Source organism: Brassica rapa, chromosome A02, assembly GCF_000309985.2.
Source record: "Brassica rapa cultivar Chiifu-401-42 chromosome A02, CAAS_Brap_v3.01, whole genome shotgun sequence".
Taxonomy (NCBI): Eukaryota; Viridiplantae; Streptophyta; class Magnoliopsida; order Brassicales; family Brassicaceae; genus Brassica; species Brassica rapa.
Window position 1 is genome coordinate 10,093,301 of NC_024796.2, and position 23,213 is coordinate 10,116,513.

Genomic DNA, 23,213 nt, shown 5'->3' on the forward strand with positions numbered 1-23,213 from the left:
TATTAGCTTTTCAGAAAAAAATGTCACATTTCATTTAACTCTTATTAACACAATTGGATAAATAATAATAACCCTAGATGTAAACATATTTTTTTTCATATTAAGTGTCACTTTAGATTTATGCATACAGATTAAAAAAATATTTAATTTTGCATATTTTCTTATAAAAACATCATTACCTATATATCTAACCATATTTCAACCAATATAAAAATAAATAAAAAATAATAATAATAAATTCTGCATTGAAATGCTAAAACGACACTTATTTTGCAACAATTTTTTTTTTCTACAACGGCACTTAATATGATACGTAAAGAGTATATTATTTAGTCATAGAGAAAAAAGAACAAATAAGAAATGTAAAGTTGCACGTACATGTTCCTATTTTATATTTTATTTAATTTATTATTTGATATAAACTAGTTTTTTCGTGTTAGTTTGTTTACAGTAATAGTAGTAACTAAATTCATATTAATTTGAGTATAAAAAAAACATTATTACAAAATTATAAAAAAAAATTTAATTTATTTTATGATTTTTTTTAAGAATTATTATTTTTAAATTTATTCAATAAAAATGAAACAAGTTTAAAATTTAATTCATATTTGTTAATATGGTGTTAAATACATGTATATAATATTAACTTAGATGTATACTAGTTATGTTTAAAAAAAAATCAAAAGTCAAAATCTTACGGCCAAAATTCTAGAGCAACAAAATCTAAAGCTACATCAAAAAATTGAGAGCTATAATCTTACAAAAAGAATTAAAGCTACAGTGTTTACCAATCAGACCCATGATGTTCTTTTGTTACACCTAGGGGTACACGAGACTTGCTCCGCTGTTCTGACCCCACCGCGTTTTGCTTCATCGTGGATGACACCGCCGGTGAAATTGCTTCAACTGAAACCAACACAATGCCTTATATTGCCTAATTCTTGTATTCTCCTTTGATGATGCGTTTCGCTCTAGCCGGAACTAATTGATCAGACAATCATGATTCGCCGTTAATGAAACCGGACGAAACTTGAGTCGATTTAAAGCGAGATTCTTTGTTGGACCGTTTTGAAAGCCAACTCTACTAAAAAAAAAAAGTTTAACACTAAAATGAGGCTTTGAATAGTGTTTTCAAATTTGAAGTAATACTATTTACAAATTCATTTTTTTCCTCAAAATGATGTATTATTAGAAAATATTTTTTTTTGTTTTTGATGTTTTTCTTTCAAATAAGATAACATTGAAAATGGTATAATTATGACCCCTCTTAATAAACATTTATGGGTTTCCCATGGTTGATATGAACTGCACTCATTTCACAATAGCAATTACAATCAATCCAAAATAAAAGAAATATCTTAAGTTTCAGGTCAAACTTTAATCTCACATCTACCTTTGCTTAGTTTATCAATTAATCAGCTCACCAAGCTTGTTGTTTGAAATAATAAGATCCATAGGCCAGAGGTATAAATATTATCTTCTTCTGAGCTTTTACTTGTGTTGAAACTTCAATAAACTCAATATACGATTAGTTTGTTTGTTTGTTAAATGCTCTATCTCTCTTTCGTTATTAGCAAGTAAAAAGATTGTGAGCAAAGAGTATAATGATACATAGCAATTTAGCCAGTTAAGAGCTTCGATATGAGCTACTCTTACGTCTAGGCCAAACGATTATGGCAATCCACTATATGTTTAACATCACCACCGAGTTTAAGCACAAACAATTTTTAGCTCAATAATGTAGGAAAAGATAAAACGTTCCAAAAATTATTCAAGTCAAATGACGACTTCGAGCTTATATAATGCTCAATGATAACTCATAATCCTAATAGAATCTTATCTATATTTTTTATTCTCTAGGAATTAAACATTCTATGTTTATCATCTAATTCCTAATGTTTAAAATTTGGACCAATCATATCCAACAAACTCCACCTTGAGTTAACAACTGAAAACAAGCTTCAGTCACTTTCAAAAACTCCAAAGTGTTGTTGAACTTGCTCATCGGCACAAACTTTGTCAAGACATCAGCTGCGTTTATTGAGGTTGGAATCTTCAGTACCTCTACGTCTCCACAAACGATCCAGTCTCTGATATAATGGTACTTTGTAGCAACATGCTTAGTCATTTCATGATAGACTCTATTCTTTGCCAAACAAATCTCACTCTGAAAATCGCACAATATAGAAACACATTTCTGCTCAAACCCGAGCTCTTTCAATAACTCCTTAATCCACACTTTTACAACTTCTGATAAGGCAATATACTCAGCTTTATTAGTTGATAGAGCCACTAAAGGTTAAAAATTTGACTTCCAGCTCACAATGTTTCCTCTTACCTTGAACACATATCTATAAATCGATCTTCTCATGTCCAAATCAGTTGCGTTAATCAGAATCATGGAATCCTTAACTTGAGAACTCATTTTGTTTTGTATAAGTTAGAAAAATCTGAGATTCCCATTTGATGTATCTCATCAACCGTTTTACGGTTTTCTAATGTATTTCCCCATTTTTACTCATAAAAATTTTATGTAACCAATTTCATAAGTTAGGCCAGGTCGCGATCCTACCATGGAGTACATGATGATTCCTACAACACTTGAGTTTGGAACCGTGTTTGTGTCTAACAACTCAAAATCCTCTTCAATAGAATACAACTTAAAATGTTCTCCAATCAGTGTATTTACCTTCTTAGATGCTGGCCATATTGAAGTTTCTCATAACCTTCTGTAAATATTCTAATTGAGCCAGCTTTATTATTATATTCTTCATGTCTTTAAAAATGTTCATACCAAAAATTCTTCTACATGTCCCGTCCCAAATCGTTCATCTCAAACTTAGATCTTAACAAACCCTTTAACTTTGAAATCTAATGCATCTCCTTGGCTGCTAATAATATCTCATCTATGTATTGTTTAAGATAAAAGCTTTCTTCACGTATACACACTATGATCTTGTTCACTTCTCATAAAATCTTGATCCATCATGAACTTATCAAACCGTTTATTCCACTTGGAGACTATTTCAACCCATAGAGAGATTTCTTAAGCAAACAAACCTTCTCATCCCCACCTACTTCAAAACCTTCAGGCTGGGAGAAACTGTTTTAACATCCATATGTTCAAGCTCTAAATCACCATAAGAAACCAATGTTAGCATAACTCAAATTGAGATATTCAATACATGTAACCACACCTTTTAATAATTAATACCTTCACGTTGAGCATATCATTTGCCTACTAATCCGGATGTGTACCTCTTAGGCTCAAATCCTGGTATTCTTGGTTTAAATTTCAATATCCATTTACTCTCAATGATCTTTTGTCGTTCATGTTTATCTACCACCAAACGCATCTTGTTTTTTTTGTCCAGAGACGTCATCTCTTCACCATCAACGCCTTTCCATAATTTTTTATCTTTACATCTCATGGCCTCATGATAATCTCTCGGTTCTTTGGCCTCAGCTAACTCTTATGCTGATGCAAGAGAAAATGCCACTTCAGACTCTTCCGTGAAGTTCAAAGGAGGGCTGATATCTGCGTACCGTGTTGGTGGGAAAATAGTCCTCCTTTGCATATCCCTTGCGAGTCGGTAGTTAGTCAAACCATCACTCTAGTTTTGTGAATCAACTTCACTGTTACTTTCTATATCTGTTTCATAGTCAGAATTAGCTTTAACAGGTTCTTCACCTTCTCCAGAATCTGCTGAGTTAGATGTTACATGCTTTCTATATTCATGTGGTATCTCCGCGATAACCTTAGATTTTTCACTTTCTAAGTTCTCCATAGCTTTTGTTTTAGTGGACTCTTTGGTCATTCATGCACACTTCTTTTGATCCAATAGCCACACCTTGTAAGCATTTCATAACCGGTGGGTATCTTACAAATACTCCTTTCAATGCCTTTGCCTTCAGCTTTCCTCAATCAGCATGTACATTGAAAATAAATCCAAATGTTCTTAGGTGTTTGTATCCAGGTTTCTTCTTAATCCAAATTTCTTCAAGAATGTTGTTGTTAATCACAAAGATGGTGTTCTATTAATCAGGTAAGCTGTTGTAGTTGCAGATTCCGTCTAGAAACTTTCACTTAAACTAAATTGCTTTAACATGCATTAAACCTTCTCCATAATCGAGTGATTCATAAACGCAGCAACGCCATTTTCTTGTGGTGTATAAGTACATGTCCGATGACTTTGAATTCCATTCTCCTTGCAGAATGTATCGATCTCTATGTTACTGAATTCTAAACCATTGTCTGTTCTGAGACACTTGACCTTCTGATTCACTTGATTCTAAACCAGTGTTTTCCATTCACAAAAACTTGCGAAAGTTTCATCTTTGTTTTCAAACACTATAACCATACCTTACTTGAGCAGTTATCGACGATTGACTAGAAATATTGTTAATTTGACAGAGATTGTGTACATTCGTATACCCCTAAAGGTCAGCTTGTACATAACAAGCACCTTGTCGGTGTCATGATTTCCAACTTAGAAGCTTACATGTTTGGTCTTTTAATCACACAAGCTTCACAAAAATCATAAGGAGAGATTTCCTTCTTAGTATATTTTTGATAACCAAGATTTCCAGGGTTTTCTCACTAATGTGGCATAATCTGTTGTGTCACAGTCCAATGATTTTGCCCTTTGATTCTATAACTTCTATCTTGTGAACTCGCTTATTATTGTATCACCTTCAAGGATATACAATTCATATCTCTCAATCAAGCCTTTCATTCTTGTGAAATATGAGTTTACCATCTCTACCATTGTGGTGTAATCCGAGTTTGTTAAGTGTTCCGGTAGATATCAAATTTCTTCTCAGATTTGGAACATATCTGACATTGTTCAAGACATAAATTAAGCCTCCACAAGTATTCAACTTAATAGATACACTTCCTTTAACCTCCACTGAATGATTATCTCCATATAGAATAAGATTTCTATTTATCTCTGTAAATATATAAAACTAGTTTCTTCTGGACGCCATATGGTAGGTACGCCATGAGTCAATAACCCAATTATTTCTTGGATTCTGGTCGGAGACATTCAGTGCATCAGAATACTGAAGTTGTTTTGTGATAACAGCCGCTTCACCTTGTTCCTCCCTTCCAAACTTATTATTTAGAGCGAAACAAACCTTTTTGAGGTGTCTCTCTTTCTTACAGTACCAACACACCACTTTTAGATCTCGATCGTGATCTACCATTATTAATTTTCTTAGAACCATTCCTCCATTCAGACATGCCCCTATCTTGATGGTGATCTTTCATGACTAAACCTTCTCCGGATTCTTTATTACTCGAACCATTGTCTTTCAAATCACTTTTTTTATCACGAGCTTCTACAATCATAGCCTCCAGAATTATGGTGTCTTGTGCATACTTCAAAGATTCCTTCAGCTGGTTGTATCGAGAGGCTAAAGAGCATAGAATTAATATGGGTTTCACCTCATATGTTACCATGACTCCAACATTATTCAAATAAGACACTAGCTTCAGGGGGATCATAAATGTTTGAATCAACAATGTAGCATCAGTCATCTTAAAGTATAGAATTTTAATCCAAGGAGAATTATGTTGGCAGATATTTAGACATATATAATCTCTCTTACAGTGACGACATAGCTGATGTTGTTGTGAAGTGGCTAATTTTCTTTAAGACATGGTCATCAAAATTCAGAACATTCAGATTCATGGCATTCTCTGATTTTTCTACCTTCGAGGGATTAATATCAGCTAGTGTTGGAACATCAGTATTTCCCTCTTTTACTTCATCATTTCCGCCTAAGTTTCAGGTTTAGTTGGTTCTCGTAGTAGCTTTTCATCCATGAGAATCTCCTTCAGACCCAAGTATCCAAGATGCGTGAGCATGCGAATCTTCCACAACATAAAGTCGCAAGACCCATCAAACTGATCAACCAATATTTGTGTATTAGACATCCTAACCTGATGCATTACTACCATTTGTTAAAACCTCAATTAACTCAACACATGATTAGTTTGTTTGGTTTATATGTTTAACGCTCTATCTCTCTTTCTTTATGCGCAAGTAACAAGGTTGTAAGCTAAGAGTAGAATGACACAGAACAATTTAACCAGTTCAAAGTTTCTATATAAACTCTCATACGTCTGAGCCAAACGATTCTGGCAATTCACTCTATGTTCAATATCACCACCGAGCTTAAGGACAAACAAATTTTAGTTTAATCAGTTCAAAGTCTCTATATAAGCTCTCATACGCCTGAATCAAAGGATTCCTGAAATTCACTATATGTTCAACATCACCACAGAACTTAGACACAAACAAATTTTAGCTCAATGATGTAAAAAAAAGAAAAAAATGTTGCAAAGATTATTTAAGTCAACTCACGACTTAAACCTTATATAAAGTTCAAAGATAACTCCTAATCCTAATATAATCTTATCTCCTTTCTTTATTCTCTATGAATTAAACATTCTATGTTTATCTCCTAATTCCTAATGTATTTCAGTTTTGGACCAATCATATCCAACATCTTGGTTACCTGAACAATGTTCCATAGAAGATACATCGTACATACAAACATACAAACATTGTTTTATCATACTTCTTAGAGCATGAGAATGATATAACCCGTAGTTTGGAACTAAGAATAAGAGCTAGCGAATGAATCTAAGTGATCATGATTTTTGGGAGGGCATGATCTCATACTGAACAGGAGGGTCACTCATATTGGATTTTATTTTTATTTCCCCCCTCTTCTACTTTCTGATCCTTAAACAATAAATACTCTTATTTATTCCCAATATCACAACCATGACTGCTATTAGGTTCTTTTCGTAGCCCAATCCCTATTGTAGTCATAAACTCAACAGACTCAACCGAGCATCACCGCGCCTTCGAAACAAAATCTTCTTTAGCATTCTATTTACATAATTTATAAAAAAATTAATACTTTATTAAATCATATTTTCTTTGAATGAATGAATGTACAATTGCATTTATAAAAAAAATCATTATCACATCAAGTGTTACATGTTCGGGATTTCACAGCATAATCTAAAACCGAGTAGAGAACCAGAATAAATACCCTCGTATTTTTTTATCTCATGCATTTTGAAGTAATGAAATACGTTTTCATATGTTTGTTCGATGATTTTGCTGTCACTGAGCAGTGATTGGAACCTATCCATGCTTTTTTGTTATTCTATTCCTTCTTGATTGAGTGAATGACTATCTAGAATGCATATCAAGTGACCAGCATAGTATGCTTTGATGATCAAGAGACGAATTCGCTTTTATCATTGAGATAGCATTTAAAATTTATTAAAAATTACACACAAATATCGTAAAGATTTTAAAAGTTCGGTTAATATTATGTAAAACTCTATTAAATCCTGTAAAATATTATTGGATATTAGAAATATCTTTACAAAATTTAATATTGTCCTCATTATAATATGTGGGTTCGTTTCTCCAAAGTCATCAAGAAAACAATAGAAATGTTCTTCTTTTTGAATCTGCCCAAAGTGAATTTTGTGATCGTAATGGGTTTCGACAATCTGTAACCTAACCAAACTATGTGGATTCTTTGAGAGCCTTACGACAACAATCATTGGTATTGTATATGTTGTGCTTATTATCAGAATCCTCGTGGCTGAAATAAAATACTTCAGGGCAAGCTTGTAAGTTCAAGATCTTTCTTATTAGATTAGAAGTGATTACAAGATGATATATATACAGCGGGGATCTGAGTACTCTAGGTTAACCGTAATAAGGAAACTTTCTATAAACAGGAATGGATAATATTTAGATAGTAAAGGAGATGATCACACGTATCATGGAGCTGATTACGGCGATCCTTGACAAAGCTTTCTAGGTGCTAATGCGTTCTTTTTCGCTGGATCTGCAAGGAATGCGTACCACACCAAAAGTCAAGGCATCTACAAAAGAAAATATCTTTCATGTGCCGTCTTACCCATTGGAGTATTTTCTGCTGGACCTACGCTGACTCTACTGTTTTGATTGCAACCATTCTCTACTACTTGGCTCATTCTATGGCTGACACTGGTGGATGGGAGAAACATCAGAACGACGGCATCAGCATGACTACTCCTGCAGATGCTCCAAAGCAACACAACACATATTTTGACAAGGCTTATAACCAACATCTGTTTGGTTTTATATTGGCTGTGCTTTTAAGACAAGGGTATAAATTATTAAATGTTGTTTATTATAATTGTTCATCTGAACTTGCATTCTCAGATGTATGTAAAATTTTGATTGGCTTTTTAGCTTTTCCACATGACTTCAACCGTGCTAACAATCAGGAGTCATTACTCACGACTGTATGAACCTAATCTAATAGGCCCATTACAAGGCCTAGTGACAACATTCTAGCCTCAACTTGGAATATATGGAATAATGGAATATACTTTGCATGCGAAAGGGTTTAACAAAGAGCTCAAATGTTTGATAACTTTTTGGAATACATTTTCGATCAGTACAAGTAATAAACGATTCTCCACAAGATATTCAAAATAGTTTACACATGCAATAATATTTAAGGATGAGTTTTGCAACATGCAAAGGCCATACCTTTCCCTTTTCTTAAATCACTTTCTTCATTATGAATTATCTAAGAACAAATCCTTGCTTATATTCGGAGTAGAGAAGTATATATATAAACCTTGCATCTTAGATCTTAGCTACCAAAAAGGCTACATAGCGATTTACGGGTCCGAAATGGATGAACATGGAGCTTCTTCATCCAGGAAACGAAGATCTCTGTACCACAATCTAGGAGGAGGACACTGTAACATTATATCTTTATTCTTATTGTTTATATTAATTCTCTGTTTTTAATCTTCCTATCTGAACGAGATTTACTCTTGAAATGTTGTAGTTGCTGATGTAATGTTCTGGAAGAACAAGAAAGAATCAGGAACAATCTTGGCGGTATTCACATTGATATGGTTCTTGTTCGAAGTGGTTGAATATCCTTTCATCACTTTCATCTGCCAGATCCTCTTGGTCTCCATTTTTATATTCCTCATTTGGTCTTACATTGGCTCTTCACAACTAATTCATCGGTAAAAAAACATTAACACTTGATTCTTCTTTATAAAACCAAGTACTGAAACAACACGACATTTCGCTCAGGGAACCACCAAGTATTAACGATCTAAAGATTTCGGAATCAACTTGGAGATTCTTGTTCAACAAGATAAATTGGTTCATCATCAAATTGTATGATATTTCAAGTGGAAAAGACTTCAGACTCCTGGTTTTGGTATAAAACCATTATATAAACCTTAATTTAAGAAATATTAATCACATAAATATTGTTTGGATTGAAAACTTGTTTCACGTTCTTTTTCAGGCCGTTGTTTCACTATGGATACTATCAGTGGTCGGAAACTATTTCAGCTCTCTAACTCTCCTATACATTGGTGAGTCTTTATGATTTTATCTAACTAGAGTTTGCTATAAAACTAATTAGGATTCAGTGTTCAATGATGCATCCATCTGTGCATTAATATTACACATAGCATGATAACATTTATCATATCATCCGATAAAATAACATGATGATTATTATAGAATATTTATTTAATTACATTGTGTGACTTTTGGTGTAGTATTCGTGGCTCTGGAGACGATACCGATATTGTATGAGCTATACGAAGAAGAGCTGAATTATGCAGCAAGTAAAAGCGGGAGGGACATGAAGAAGCTATTTAACGACTTCAACTCTAAAGTTATTAACAAGATCCCTAAAGCTGATGCTAAAACTAGGAGGCATATGTAAATTTATATCAATCTTCTGAATTTGTACATCTTACATATTAAAACTGATAATATGTCTTCGTTCAAGTAATCATGAATACTCTTTCTCAAAAAAAAAAAAAAAGTAATGATGAATAGTCCATCAGGAAATCAGGATTCAATGTGTATATTAAATTATACTTCGTTTTTATGGAAGGTGGCTCAAAAAGTTTGTCGAAATGATATGAAAAATATTTCATATGTATTTTAAAATATGTAGGATTATGATGATCTTCAAATATATATGTGTGTGTGTGTGTGTCTTAAAGCCACTATTTTCAAGTTAAATAGTAACAAGGATACTATCTTCAAGGAAAATTTTATATAAATCTTTAAGACAAGTGTGCTTTATATATCTTTAAGACAAGTGTCCTATTAAAAAAGCAGGATTTAAAAGAATCTAGAATTGTGCAGTCACAGCTATACATAATTTGGATCCAAACTCTACTTATTTTTGACATATTTTCAGACTTTAAATTCTTATTTTATTGGATTTTCTTAAGAAATGTTATCTGAAAGAAACAATTGTTACTTTCGTTGTGGACTGGTGGTTCCACGTTTTTTAGCTCCTATGATCCCACTTAAGAGTTTATTGGAGATTCTGTTTTTATTTATAATATATACCTTTATGCTTGTTTGTATAATTAAGTTATGTCAGAAAGATTCTCAACGTATATTAGATTATATGTTTTGGAGCTTTTGATTTGTTATTATTCCACTTTTCAAATATGGGTATTTTTTACCTGCACTTTTCAAATATGGTTTCTATCATTAATATGGGATATGATTTAGTTGTAGTGTGCAAAGCTGTAAGATGATCTTGAAAAAAACCCAGCTATGTAAGAAATAGATAAGTGGACGATAATTAGGCGTAATCGTGATCTTTTTGCAGTTTATCTATTTATTCTCCCAGTTTTGTGCAGTTATTTTTAAGGGCTATTTTTTTTTAATCTCTTATCCTGTAATAATATTCAAAACTCAACTCCAGAGAAAGATCATCTTTCAGTGATTATGATATATGAACAAGCACAAAAAACAATAAACTTTTGACTTATATATAAGAGAAAACTTTTGCTTTATATATTTTGGAAATAAATTGATGTTATATATAAAATATCTTTGATTTTCCGTAAAAAAATACTAAGGACATCTTCAACCCTATTCTAAACTTCATTTTGCAGTAAAATCATCTCTAACCCTATTCTATAACCCATTCCAAAATGGAGTAATAGATATGATTACTCCAAATATGGAGTAAACCAACTCATTACTCCAAAATGGAGTTGAACCTTTTTATTTATAAAATGGTCCTCTATATTTAAATATTTTCATTTTTAATAAAATGTTATTATAAATAAATAGATAAATATTATTTTACTATATATATTATAAAAATTACTGTTAATATTTCTTAATCATATAAATATCTATCTAATGAACTATTTTATGCAACAAAATATATATAATATAAACCATAAAAGACCATACATATAAAAAATAAAAGATAAGCACCATACAAAAGATATATCATATAAAACATAAAAGGATTTTTAGTAATTAAACCCCTCAACTAAAGATGAATCGTAAATAAAACCCCCAACTAAAAATCCTGTGAAAAAAACCCTCAACTTCAATTCCGTTAACATATGTTACCCTCCGTCTAAAAAACCGTGACGGAGGGTGACATACATTAACGGTTTGTAACTTGAGGGTTTATAATGTTGAAAACTTAGTTGAGGGGTTTTTTACGATTGAAAAATAGTTGAGGGGTTTTTTCACTAAAAGTCATTAAATTTTTAAAATCTTTATTATCATTTATATATTGTTTTAGATTAATTTATAAGCCTTTAAAACTAATTTATAAATTTTAATACATTACTTTATAACCGATTTATAAAACTTCATAAACATTTTAATACTTTTACATATGATTAATACGGTTTCACAATTATTTTATAAGTTTTTACAGATTCTGCTACTTTTTAGGATAAAATAATCTAACATTATTCGTGATACTACTGAAACATATATTGCAATACAATAATAATATATCAAATATATTTCTATTGATCAAGAAAACAAACAAAAATAAAATGTATTGGAATAAAAATAATCATGCATTATTTTTTGGGATAGGGGGAAAGTATGAGCCAGATGACGGAAATCATGAAAATAAGAAAAAGTGTGTCCTAACTCTAAATAGAAAGATTGACTTCGTGGGTGAATTATCCTCCATAATTTTTAAGACTTAATATAACTTAGAAAAATTAAATTATTTGATAGTTGACAATGACAATATAAACACACAAATTTTCTTATATCACTATTACCAAATATCAAATAATTTAATACTTTGAAGTTATATTAAGCTGTAAGTAGTGTTTAAAATTATTAATTTAGGATGTATACATTAATTTTATAATAAAGTTATGTATTAAAATTTATAAATTAGTTTTAAAGGCTTATAAATCAAACTAAAACAATATATAAATGATAATAAAGATTTTTAAAAAATCAATGACTTTTAGTGAGAAAACCCCTCAACTATTTTTGAATCGTAAAAAAAAACCTCAACTAAGTTTTTAACATTATAAACCCTCAACTTATAATCTGTTAACGTATGTCACCTTCCGTCACGGTTTTTTATACGGAGGGTAACATATGTTAACGTAATTAAAATTGAGGGTTTATTTCACATGATTTTTAGTTGGGGGTTTTATTTACGATTCATCTTTAGTTGAGGGGTTTAATTACTAAAAACCCAACATAAAAGATCATACATATGAAAATGGACTATTTTACAAATAGTATAAATGAAAGGTGATATTACTAATTTTTTTATAAAAATAAGACATAAAATATTAAAAATATTCTATTTTGGAGTAAAAAATGAAATAATACATTAGAGCAAAACTCAACTCTATTTTGGAGTTATTCTATTTTAGAATAGAAAATGGATTAAGACATTGGACTCTAACGCTTTTTTGGATTCTTCAAGGTCACCAGAAGACAATCCAAAATCAGCTCCTGATTTATTTAGAATAATGACCATGGTACTCCTCGAAGCGTACCTATTTGCTTTATCTCGATACCGGAAATATTTCAACTTTTGTTGTGTTTGTATCAAATGTTTTGAAAACTTGACGATAGCTAGGTCCGACCGGTCAAGCACGACCCAGTAAGTTTTCTGGTTCGGGTTTAATTTAAAACCATGATTCTATTGAAGCGTTTAGACACGTTAAGAACCAGTGAAGACCAGTAAATCGGATAGATAGAACCGGTGAATCGGACAAACTACATTTTCTGAAAATCTCAAAAATCTAAAAAGAAACTGAAACAGTAACTAAGGTTTCGTTGCTTTCTTATCGTCGATTTTGAAGAAAATAATCGGTAATTAAACTTGTTTTATGAGCTAAACTATTTTGAAAAGTATAAAACAGATGAAAATTGAAGAAGAGAAAGATTGGTTTGTAATTAGTTCGACCAACTAGTTTTTTTTTTTTAAACACGAGCATCTAGTATTTAATTCGAAATTGTACACTTTCTTTATACATCCTCCTATTTTTTCCTTTTAATTGTAAATCAATCTTACTGTGACAATTCTTACCTTTATTGATTTTCAATATTTAAATTATTAAATATTGGTGAAGAGAACTTAGCATAAATTTGAAATACAACAGTGACCATCAATTCAAATAAACCAATAAAATAATCATTTGACACAGTGATCAAATACATTCCTATCAAAAATAATAAAACACCTATTAAATGATTAAAGTAAGCATGTGCATTCCGGATCCTAATCGGGTTTCAGTTTTGTCCAACCGGATCTTGGTTTTTCAGGTTTATCAAAATCAGCCTCATTTAGGTCATATGAAATATCGGTTTGGGATCGGTTCGAGTTCTATAGAATTCGGGTCGGGATTAGTAAATATTCAAAGAACTGGTACAACCAGATGTACTTTTAGATTTTGGTCTCAATCGGTTCTTCGGTTTAGATGTAGTTGATATGTTTTTACTTTGTAACCAAAATATAAATTAAATCGATTCAAAAATAAGAAAGGAACATCAAACGTAATCATTCAAAATCAAACGAAAGGTAAACATGGTTATTGATAGAAAGAAAAACAAATAAATGAAAACATAAAACGAAAACCAAGTTCTCATGAAATAAAAAACATTATTCAATGAAAATAAAACTAAAATCTAAAAATTTCAAGTTTCAACCGCCACCTTCATCCATCAACCTTCATGTAATAGATGATTATTTTAAATGTTCAATATAATTTGGATACATATTAGGAACTGAGATCATATTTGACACAATTTTTTTTTTTTTTTTGGGATTCTAAATGTTTTGGGTTCTATCGAGTATCCATTAGGTTCGGGTTCGGTTCGGACAATACCCATAATCTAAAAAAACATAAAATAAAATGTATTTGGTATTTATGTTGGATCCGGATTGATTCAGATTCATTTTTTATCGGATCGGATTCGGTTTAGGTTTTCGGATTCGGTTTAAGTTTTTGGGTTCAGTTTATTTGTCCAGCCTTGGATTAAAGTCTACACACCAGTTATTCTTCTTAGCCTCTCTTACGTTACACGAGTAGAGCTATTTTATGTCACATATATTTCCTTTCAAATCATTTTGTTGAGTTCATTTCAAATCATTTTTGAACAAAAAAAGTCATTTTGTTTTGTTCTTTAAGAGTGGTCTCTATTCTCTAAAGGTATGTTTGGCCATCGATACACCAAAATAGCCGTCGTCTTTACAATTATGTTCATTTATTGTGTTACTTTTAAATTTTATTTTACTTTCCTTTTGAGAAAAGAATTATTTTACTTTCGTGGGGCATTATTTCTTAACTTCACTCAAAACTTTTTTTTTCTAAAAGGTAATCACTCTTATAAGTTAAACCTATTGTGTTTGGATAACAATAAAAGTCAACTATTCAGTAGTGAGATATGACGAATGGCTCCACATACATATTGGTAAAACTAGTTTGACCATAGAGTTAAACCAAAGGCCAAAGTAAACAAAGAGTCGTCACATCTTTGGTGACTGCTGACTCGAAATAAACTAAAACCACACATTTGAAAGATGCCAATTACTTTATCTTTCTCGCTTTCTCTTTTTCTTTATCAACCAGTCACAATCGTCAGAGACTCAGAGCGATGCACAAAAACTTGTACAATGGTAAGAGAAGGACTTGCGGCCGTAACGGCGGATAACGGCGAAGGCATCACTATCTTACTCTACATTTGGGCAGCAGCTTTTGCTCTCTCCATTATAGCCGCCGTGACTTTCACTTGTAGCGACGGAGCTTCTAAATCTCAAACTGACGACGTGCATGGCTCTGCATGTGCCGCCGGCTGTGGCGGTGGTTGTGGAGGGTAAAACGGCTCGCAGAATTTTTGTTTTTTTGTGTCAACAACATGCAATTTATCTATTAACCGGCCTAATGGTGACACAACGGCGTCAGTAATACAAACTGGTATGTTATGATAATTTAACGGGTCTATTTTAAAGAGGTAGTTTGGTTCAGATTAAAGGAATTTGAATACAAATCATACTTGCTTTCTTGCTTTAATATATATTCATAATTTGAAGGAATTTGAATACAAATCAAATTTGGTTTCTTGCTCTAATATGTATAAATAATTTGAAGGATTATGAATATAAATCACACTTGCTTTCTTGTTTTCTGAAGTATCAAATTTGTTGTTTTTCGACAAATAATTTAAAAAGAAAAAAAATTGGAGTTGTTTATTAATTTTGCATACGGCAATGGGAGTTGTCGACCAAAACAGAGGAAATAAGTGTTGTCACAGTTCGGTCTATCAATTAAACTTCATATCTAAAAGAAACTTATCCATATCGAGACGTATTTTATATCTAAATTTACAACGAGAGTATTTACATGAGAAAGAAACGGTTCAAAAGCCAGCAGGGTCTTAAATAAGAAGCAATAAAGATCATACTAAATTTGAGTTTGATTAGGCGGCGCCGTTTCATATACCTGTAATGCAAATTGATGGCATAAAGCATAATCTATTGAATAAGATAAGGTTATAATTAAATCGAAGTAGCAGGGATCCATACCTGATGAAATTGCGGGTTAAAGGGAATGTTTTGGTGAGGCATCATTGGGATTCCTGGCGCATAATAACACCAAGGACTAGTGTAAGGAGACATACATGGTGCTTGAGCTCCATAAAATGGTGCCATGTAACCCGCAGGCTCTGTGTATGCTTTAGACATCATCTGGACCACATAAGACTTGGTTAATTCGTGAATGTGCGTGTGTATTGTAGATGAGAAAAAGTAGGTTACATCTATCTGATGTTTCAAGCTTTTTATGTATTCTACGATGCTTTCAAGCTTTGTTGCAAGGTCGGACTGTAGATAAACCCAAAATAAAGAAGCATTAGAACCTCATTATCGACTTATCGTATTTGATTATATTAATGTATAGAGTAATTATAACCTTTGCGCAATTAGGCGTCAGCTCCTGTAATATATCTACTTTATCTCTTATAAGTTGTCGTCTTTTCTGCACAATTTAGAAAGCAAGAAAAGAAAATAAACATACTTTAGCTTGGAAAGCACGCAATAGAAGAGACCATATAAGGGATTGTTGTAAGTTGTAACTTAGATATATAGATCCTCCTAGCTAACCTTCTCCATCAGCACACGATATTCCATGGAACGTTGTCGTTTACCCGCATGGTTGTTCTTGTTGCAATCACTTCTTTTGTCTCCCTGATTACTTTTCTTGGTAACATCCTTAGGCTCGGAAAAGGAAAGCGTTGAAGAGCTCGAGTGCGCACCGAATATCTCTTGCAAAGGGTTTAGTTCATTATGATGTTCTGAAGACAACGAAGAGATTATCTCAGACAGTGAATATAGTTCTTCATCATGAGTACCGCTGTTGTTGTTTATCTCCATTGATGATCAAGTAAATTGAGTTTTTTTTTTAGTTTATGAGACTGAAGAGGAAGCTAGTGGAGCCAAAAGCTATAAATAGGGGATGGGATCTAGTTACGAAGCTGCTTTTGAAAGTTGCATCAGCTGAGCGGAAAAAAAAAAAACAGATGATATTGCTTCGTCCCGTGGTTTTCTAACATTGATTATCCACGTGAAGTTGCAATTTTTATTTTTATCATGTTATATAATATGTTTTGTTTTTTATATCCATATATACGAAGCAAACATATTTTGTTGGGCAAATCTCTAAAATAGCACATTTCTAAGTTTATATCACAAAAATAGCACTCAAAAACTAAAATGACCAAAATAACATTTTATCTTCTGAAAAATTTAAATTTTTTTATTTTTCAAAATTTGAAATCTTATCCACGAAACCTCACTTCTCAACTCTAAACCCTAAAACCTTAATTCTAAACTCTAAACCCTAAATTTTAAACCCTAAACCCTACCCCTTAAGTGCTATTTTTGTGACTTTTGCCCTTGAGTGCTAGTTTGAGAACAAAAATTTGATTTAGTGCTATTTTGGTCTTTTTCTCTATTTTGTTGTTGTTCTGTTCCATATGCTTTCTCACTCTTTCTTGGTTCTAAAGCCATGATCATCGCTAAATCTGTATTTTAGATTTCTTAAAAAAAAAAAAATTCTCTAATTAAAAAAAAATTAAAAAAAGAATCGTGATCACGGACAGCCATGTATTAGTGGGGTCTGCAAATAGTATAAGGATCAGACAAAAATAGATCCTTATTTCATGTTTTCTATCACCATTTTTAACTCAAAATATGAGATCCACCACTTAAAAATCCCTATTTTTACCATCGATAATTGTGGTCTAAGCACCAATTTGAAGGCGATATAGAAACAAATAGTCATCTTTTTTTTCATTTTCATTTTGTTTTCTTGGTTCATCTTCTTCTTCCAGACATTTTAGAGTTACATTAATAGATTTCAGAATCGCCGTATTCCAGATTTCATCATTTCTTTTACGTTTTTCTTAATTTCTATACTTCAAACTTGTAAATTTAGCATTTAAAACCCGATTTTAAGCTTAAAAAGTAAAAAAGTGAATGATATTGATAATTCCTGATTGAATGGCCGAAAAGGATCAAAACGCCACTACCGTTTAATCAGCTTGTGCCGCCTTTTAGAACCTGGATGCTGACTAAAAATACAAGTATTAAAAAAAAAAACTTTGTCTTTAACATTTAATAAAAGAGAGAGAGAAAGATTTGACCAAAAAAATATAAAAGAGAGAGAAAGACCAATGATAAATCATATTTCTAACTTTAAAATTTTTGTTTAAACATGTTTTATCACTTTTTTTTGTATCGGACTTTGAAAACAACTTATGTTATGAAACAAGATTTGTTTTAAAACTACTTATATGTTAAAATAGACGAGTAAAATTTTAGCTTTTTGTATGTTTACTAAAGATAAATGTTTAAGTTTCAATGAAACATTTAGCCAGTTTTCTGGTAACAAATTGAAAACTAGAATTAGGGGCAACGAGTGTAAACAATAAATCTATGTGGATCAAGTCAATTAGGGGCAAAATGAAAAAAAGAATTAACTGTACTAATCGGTAAAAGTACAGTTAGACATGAGCTAGAAAACACTCAACAATTATTAGTTCACCAGTTTTAAAAAAGGGAAAATCGGATTTTATAATTTTAGTGTGGCACTAACACCCATTTCAAACTTTAATTCTTTTTCACTAAAAACATTATCATATTAAATCTCAAACTATATTTTCTACTCAAAATGATGATGTGGTCATATGATGTGGCAAGATGTGATGTTGTGGACAGATAACAAGTTAATTTATGTTCACATGCAAATTAAAATAAATTTCATATTTTATAATTAACTTTTGATAAAAATGAGAAACTTTTATAAAATTTACAAAATTATATTTTATAAAAAAACTATTTAGAAACGTTTCTTTTAAATATAACCTACAACAATATTGTTATATATCTTTTGAAATATTACATAATCATATGCATTGCTATTATATAAAATTATATTTTTAAAAATATATTTTTAAAATATTATAATTTAAAAAAAATAATATATCTTAAAATTATATATGGTATACATTTTAATATTGTAAACAAAAATATTTTTAAAATTACAGAGGAATACATGCAATTGTAGAAAGCTAACCCTAATATGTTGGTATGCGGGTTCGGTTATTTGGTTAGTTCGGAATTCAGTTAGTTTAGTTCAGTCCAGTCAAAATTTCGTAAAATCTAATTGAAAAAGTGTTTCGATTTGATTTTCAGTTAGTTCAATTTTAAGTTTTTTTAGTGAGCTTAACCAAAGTTTTCAAATTCAGTTGAATTTAATTGATTAAAATTTTGTAATATGTGGTCAAGTTAGGTTATATACTATTTTAGATTTTGCTTAGTTTTTTTAATTACCGAATCGAACTAAACCTCTTATCTGAACTGAACCGAGAACGGGACATTTTATTCGGTTTGATTAATAACGCAAGCCTACTAATATGCATATTGCATAAGAACTTCTCGGGGAGGCCATGTAAAGATCACTCAAGGACTGTCTTTATCGGCTGGAATATGTAGGCTTAGATTTATGCAGTATTATGATACTTTGAAAAGTCTTACGCTGCGAACTAATAGTTGTGATTATAAAATCTCGTGCAACTTTGATCATATACTGCAATTGTTCCGGTTTACTTTGGTCTATCTCGGTTTCGGAAAAACTTGCAGATTAACATTGTGTTTCAAGTTCCCATATCTCTTCATTTTGGCCGTTTACATGATAACGTCAGATTTTATGTCCACATCCTTTTATATTTTTTATAGTTTTTCATATTATAATCGAACGTACAAACAAGATTGAGAGTGACGTCAACTAACTGTTCAAGTTATTGTCTCAGTTTGATTCAAGAATCCTATAATGCATATCTCTTCTTCGCACTTCATTAAAACAACTTTGGCTGAAGATAAGGAAAAGAACAAATGATCTCTCATTTGTATCCTCCCTAGATGCATTTCCAATATCTTGTCCTGATTATAGAACTTTCACATGAATCTTTAAGATTTATTCTATTTTCTTAAGCTAAATTTTGAAGATATTCCGTCTTTGATCCAAATTTCTTTATTATAGTTACTAGAGATTTTTTCCGCGCTTCGCGCGGATTATGTCTTATAAATTTATTTTATTTATAATATTATTTGTTAATTTTTTTTCTTTTATATTAACTTCTTGTTTTTCCAATGTTAGTTTTTCTTAATTTAAATTTATATGTTAATAATTTTTCATTTTTTTGTTGTAGATAGAGAATTATATTTTTTATTGATGGTTTTTTGTATGTGATAGTGACATAAACTTTTTGAAATTTTAAAATAATATTATATATAGTACGATTAACACATTAAAGAAGAGAAACATATTCAGACACATTTTACACAGGTTTTATATGCATAATTTTAAACATTATATATGTATATATTATAAGTTTGAAACATGTAAATGCTTTCTAAAGCTAAATACTTGTTCTGAGTTTACATAACTTATCGAAAGTTTTATCTCTTTTTAAATTCAAATCACAGAAAAAATATAAAAAAGTCAGTATAGATAGGTTTTTTAGGCTTTTAAATCAACACTGAAAAATTACATGAATCAGATAACAACAGTTTTGTAAACAACTGGATACAATTTGACCGAGCCAAAGATTTTCACACAATATGTTCTTTCTTCTTCAAATTGCGAAGAGCCTATATGCACAAGAAAAAAATCATAATTTTTGTTTTCACTTATATAACATTTTTTCTCCTTTACACACGGAGTTTATTACACTGCTATAAGCAATGTAGAACTCTATTCATATAAGATTCACATCTATGCATTTTGACAAAGAAGAATTTCAGCCATCTTTAGTTTCAGAATGTACCAACTTCAGTCATATACACTATATTTTCTCTATGATTCAAAACTTATAATTTTAATATATGTGCAGATTTCCATGTGAAAAGGCACGCACGCCATCTATCATTCAGCCTATTACTTTTTCCAAAGTAAACACTATAATCCTCGTTTGGTTAGCTCCACAAACTAATCTCTTTGGATCAGTTTATCAAAAAATATAGATACTAATGTCAGAAAAGAATATAAACACTATCAACAATACATATTGGCACAAGAATATTTGGTTCAAGGAACATATTCCACGTAATCCGTTTATATCATGGCTGGCTTTGCGGAGAAGACTGCCAACCAAGGATCGCTTGAGGCGTTGGGGATTAAATGTCTCAGGAACGTGCGCCCTTTGTAATCTGGAAATAGAGACTCACCATCATCTCTTCTTTGAGTGCTCTTTCTCTCGCTTGATATGGGAGCCTTTTGCTGCTGGAGTTTGGATTTCTCCTCCGGCTGATCTACACTCTGTTGCAGCCTAGATCAATCAACCTCGCGTCAACGTAGATGCACATGCTACTCCAGTCATCAAGCTCTACTTTCAGTCATGTCTCCTCACCTTCATCAGTCATCCTTGCCTCTTTCGACCGTATGATGCGTGACCGTCTCCTCTCTTACCCGGTAAGTTCTTCTTTCTCATCTTCTCTACTTCTTTTTATATTTCTTGTATAAGACTTCCTTAAGGCTTTTTTTACCTTGAGTTGTTGTTGGTTGTTTTTGTTTCCTTGCTGTAATAAGTTGTTTAAAAACAACAGTGTAACCTTTTAGAAAATAATAATCTTAACATCTTACCAAAAAAAAAACAACAAATATTGACTTATTTATGTGAATATATATTTTATTTTAAATCATTATAGTGGACGAATAAAACACCATAATTTGTACAACAAATTTTCTTAGATTCACCTCATCATACTCACCATTTTACCATTTTAATTACATAATTTTACATGAGCTTCTTCATCCTTCCCGGTTATTTTCTCTTTATTTATAACTACAATATAATGTTATAAAGTATATATATTATAAATTAATAATTTATTTACCCTTAAAGTCTAACTATTAAAATATAACATAATTCAATATAGATATATGATTCTATTAATAAATTAGCAGTTACAAATTTGAAATTTCTAGAAATATCAAAAGTTGTATGTTAGTTAATTATTTTCTAAATGATATTTATTTTTAATTCTTTTTAGATGAGAATATTTTGGCTGAGGTGAATAGTCTCAAAAGCCTTGAATTTAGTCCCTTTTATATAGTAGGATGATGCAAATCACTCCCACAAAAAAAAGAGTTATACTAATAAATACGAAAAATCTTAAATAATAAAAGATCAACATCCATTTAGTGATAAAAATACTGCTGGTTATTAAAAAATATCAAGATGGTGGTTTGTATTCTTGTTATATAAATATCAAGATGATGGTGTGATTCTTGTTATATAATAATAAACAATTAGTTTTCTGTGGATTTCACATTGCCACGACCATCACAATCACAGATTCACATATATCTCGACATTCCCTCACCGCTCGGCTTGTCTATTACTTTGTACCTTCTGCAATCTGAAGTATCGTTACCACCACGTGGTTGATCAGTTTAATGGTCCAGATTTGATGAACTCTGAATATAATTCGGTTAAATAATTTTCTTGCAGAAATTTAAAATGGTTAAAATTAGAGTTTTCTAATACAAACTAATTGTTCACTCGGAATCCAAGTTTAGAACAAAAAGAAATTTAGATTATCTCTAAGGCTAATGTATTTACTCGATTTACTCTATTAAAGGGGTAAACAGAAATGTTTATTAGATGTTTTTAATTCATAAAAACTATAAAACACCTTTTTATGATTTTCAACAAATATTAATTTAATTATTACATTTAAAAAATATTATTAACATGTTATTGTTAAATCTTCAAAAGAGTATTTTCTGCACTGGAAATTATCTTAATTTGACACTAGATTTTGACTCGCGCTTTTAAAACGCGAAATAATTTTTTCATACAAAACTTATAAATTTTCAAATGTCAAATATAATAAACATTTACACTTTAAACATTTGAGGTTTAAACTATTTAATAGATAGTTTGTATATTTTAATGTGTCATATTCTTTTTTGTATCTTTATTTGACCTTACTTTATAAAACATGAGTTCAATGTCTTGTTTTCAGTATTTAATTTTAAAAGAAAATAATTAGAATTAATATAATAAAATTAATCAGATAAAGAGAAAGTTTAATTATTTATTATAAAAAAAATTTTGTGTATATTTTACCAATACAAAAAATGAATATTTATTACACTAATTGGAATTTTATTTGTCAAAAGATACATAAATTTATATTATGATTTTGGTTCATGGTTAAATTTTATTTTTTATCGAAACACATTAAATATAAAATAATAATTTATTATTATTATTAAGCTTAAAATTCAATTTGGAGCGCTTGTATATATTCATATCCAT

General features: G+C 30.8%; 3 protein-coding genes across 4 annotated transcripts; 2 read left to right on the forward strand and 1 right to left on the reverse strand.

The window, feature by feature from the left end:
• The first annotated feature begins 1,002 nt into the window (after positions 1-1,002).
• On the forward strand, positions 1,003-9,989 carry LOC103852460 (reticulon-like protein B14). Its single transcript, XM_009129367.3, has 5 exons — positions 1,003-8,796; positions 8,887-9,073; positions 9,144-9,273; positions 9,364-9,433; positions 9,623-9,989. Exons 1-5 carry the CDS (start codon positions 8,565-8,567, stop codon positions 9,790-9,792), a joined length of 789 nt encoding a protein of 262 aa, XP_009127615.1. The 5' UTR covers positions 1,003-8,564; the 3' UTR covers positions 9,793-9,989.
• Positions 9,990-14,670: 4,681 nt separating this feature from the next.
• LOC103852463 lies at positions 14,671-17,040 on the forward strand. Its single transcript, XM_009129369.3, has 2 exons — positions 14,671-15,304; positions 16,602-17,040. The coding sequence occupies exon 1, from the start codon at positions 14,911-14,913 to the stop codon at positions 15,205-15,207; it is 297 nt and encodes a 98-aa protein (XP_009127617.1). The 5' UTR covers positions 14,671-14,910; the 3' UTR covers positions 15,208-15,304; positions 16,602-17,040.
• Positions 15,558-16,804, reverse strand: LOC103852461 (transcription factor bHLH109). 2 transcript variants are annotated; one of them, XM_009129368.2, is made up of 5 exons: positions 16,489-16,804; positions 16,298-16,363; positions 16,144-16,209; positions 15,913-16,074; positions 15,558-15,829 (listed from the first exon to the last, which is right to left on the reverse strand). In XM_009129368.2, the coding sequence occupies exons 1-5, from the start codon at positions 16,756-16,758 to the stop codon at positions 15,791-15,793; spliced, it is 603 nt and encodes a 200-aa protein (XP_009127616.1). In that variant the 5' UTR covers positions 16,759-16,804; the 3' UTR covers positions 15,558-15,790. The 2 variants fall into 2 exon arrangements, with proteins under 2 accessions (XP_009127616.1, XP_033139602.1); XM_033283711.1 differs by having other exon boundaries at positions 15,913-16,209.
• Positions 17,041-23,213: the final 6,173 nt, after the last annotated feature.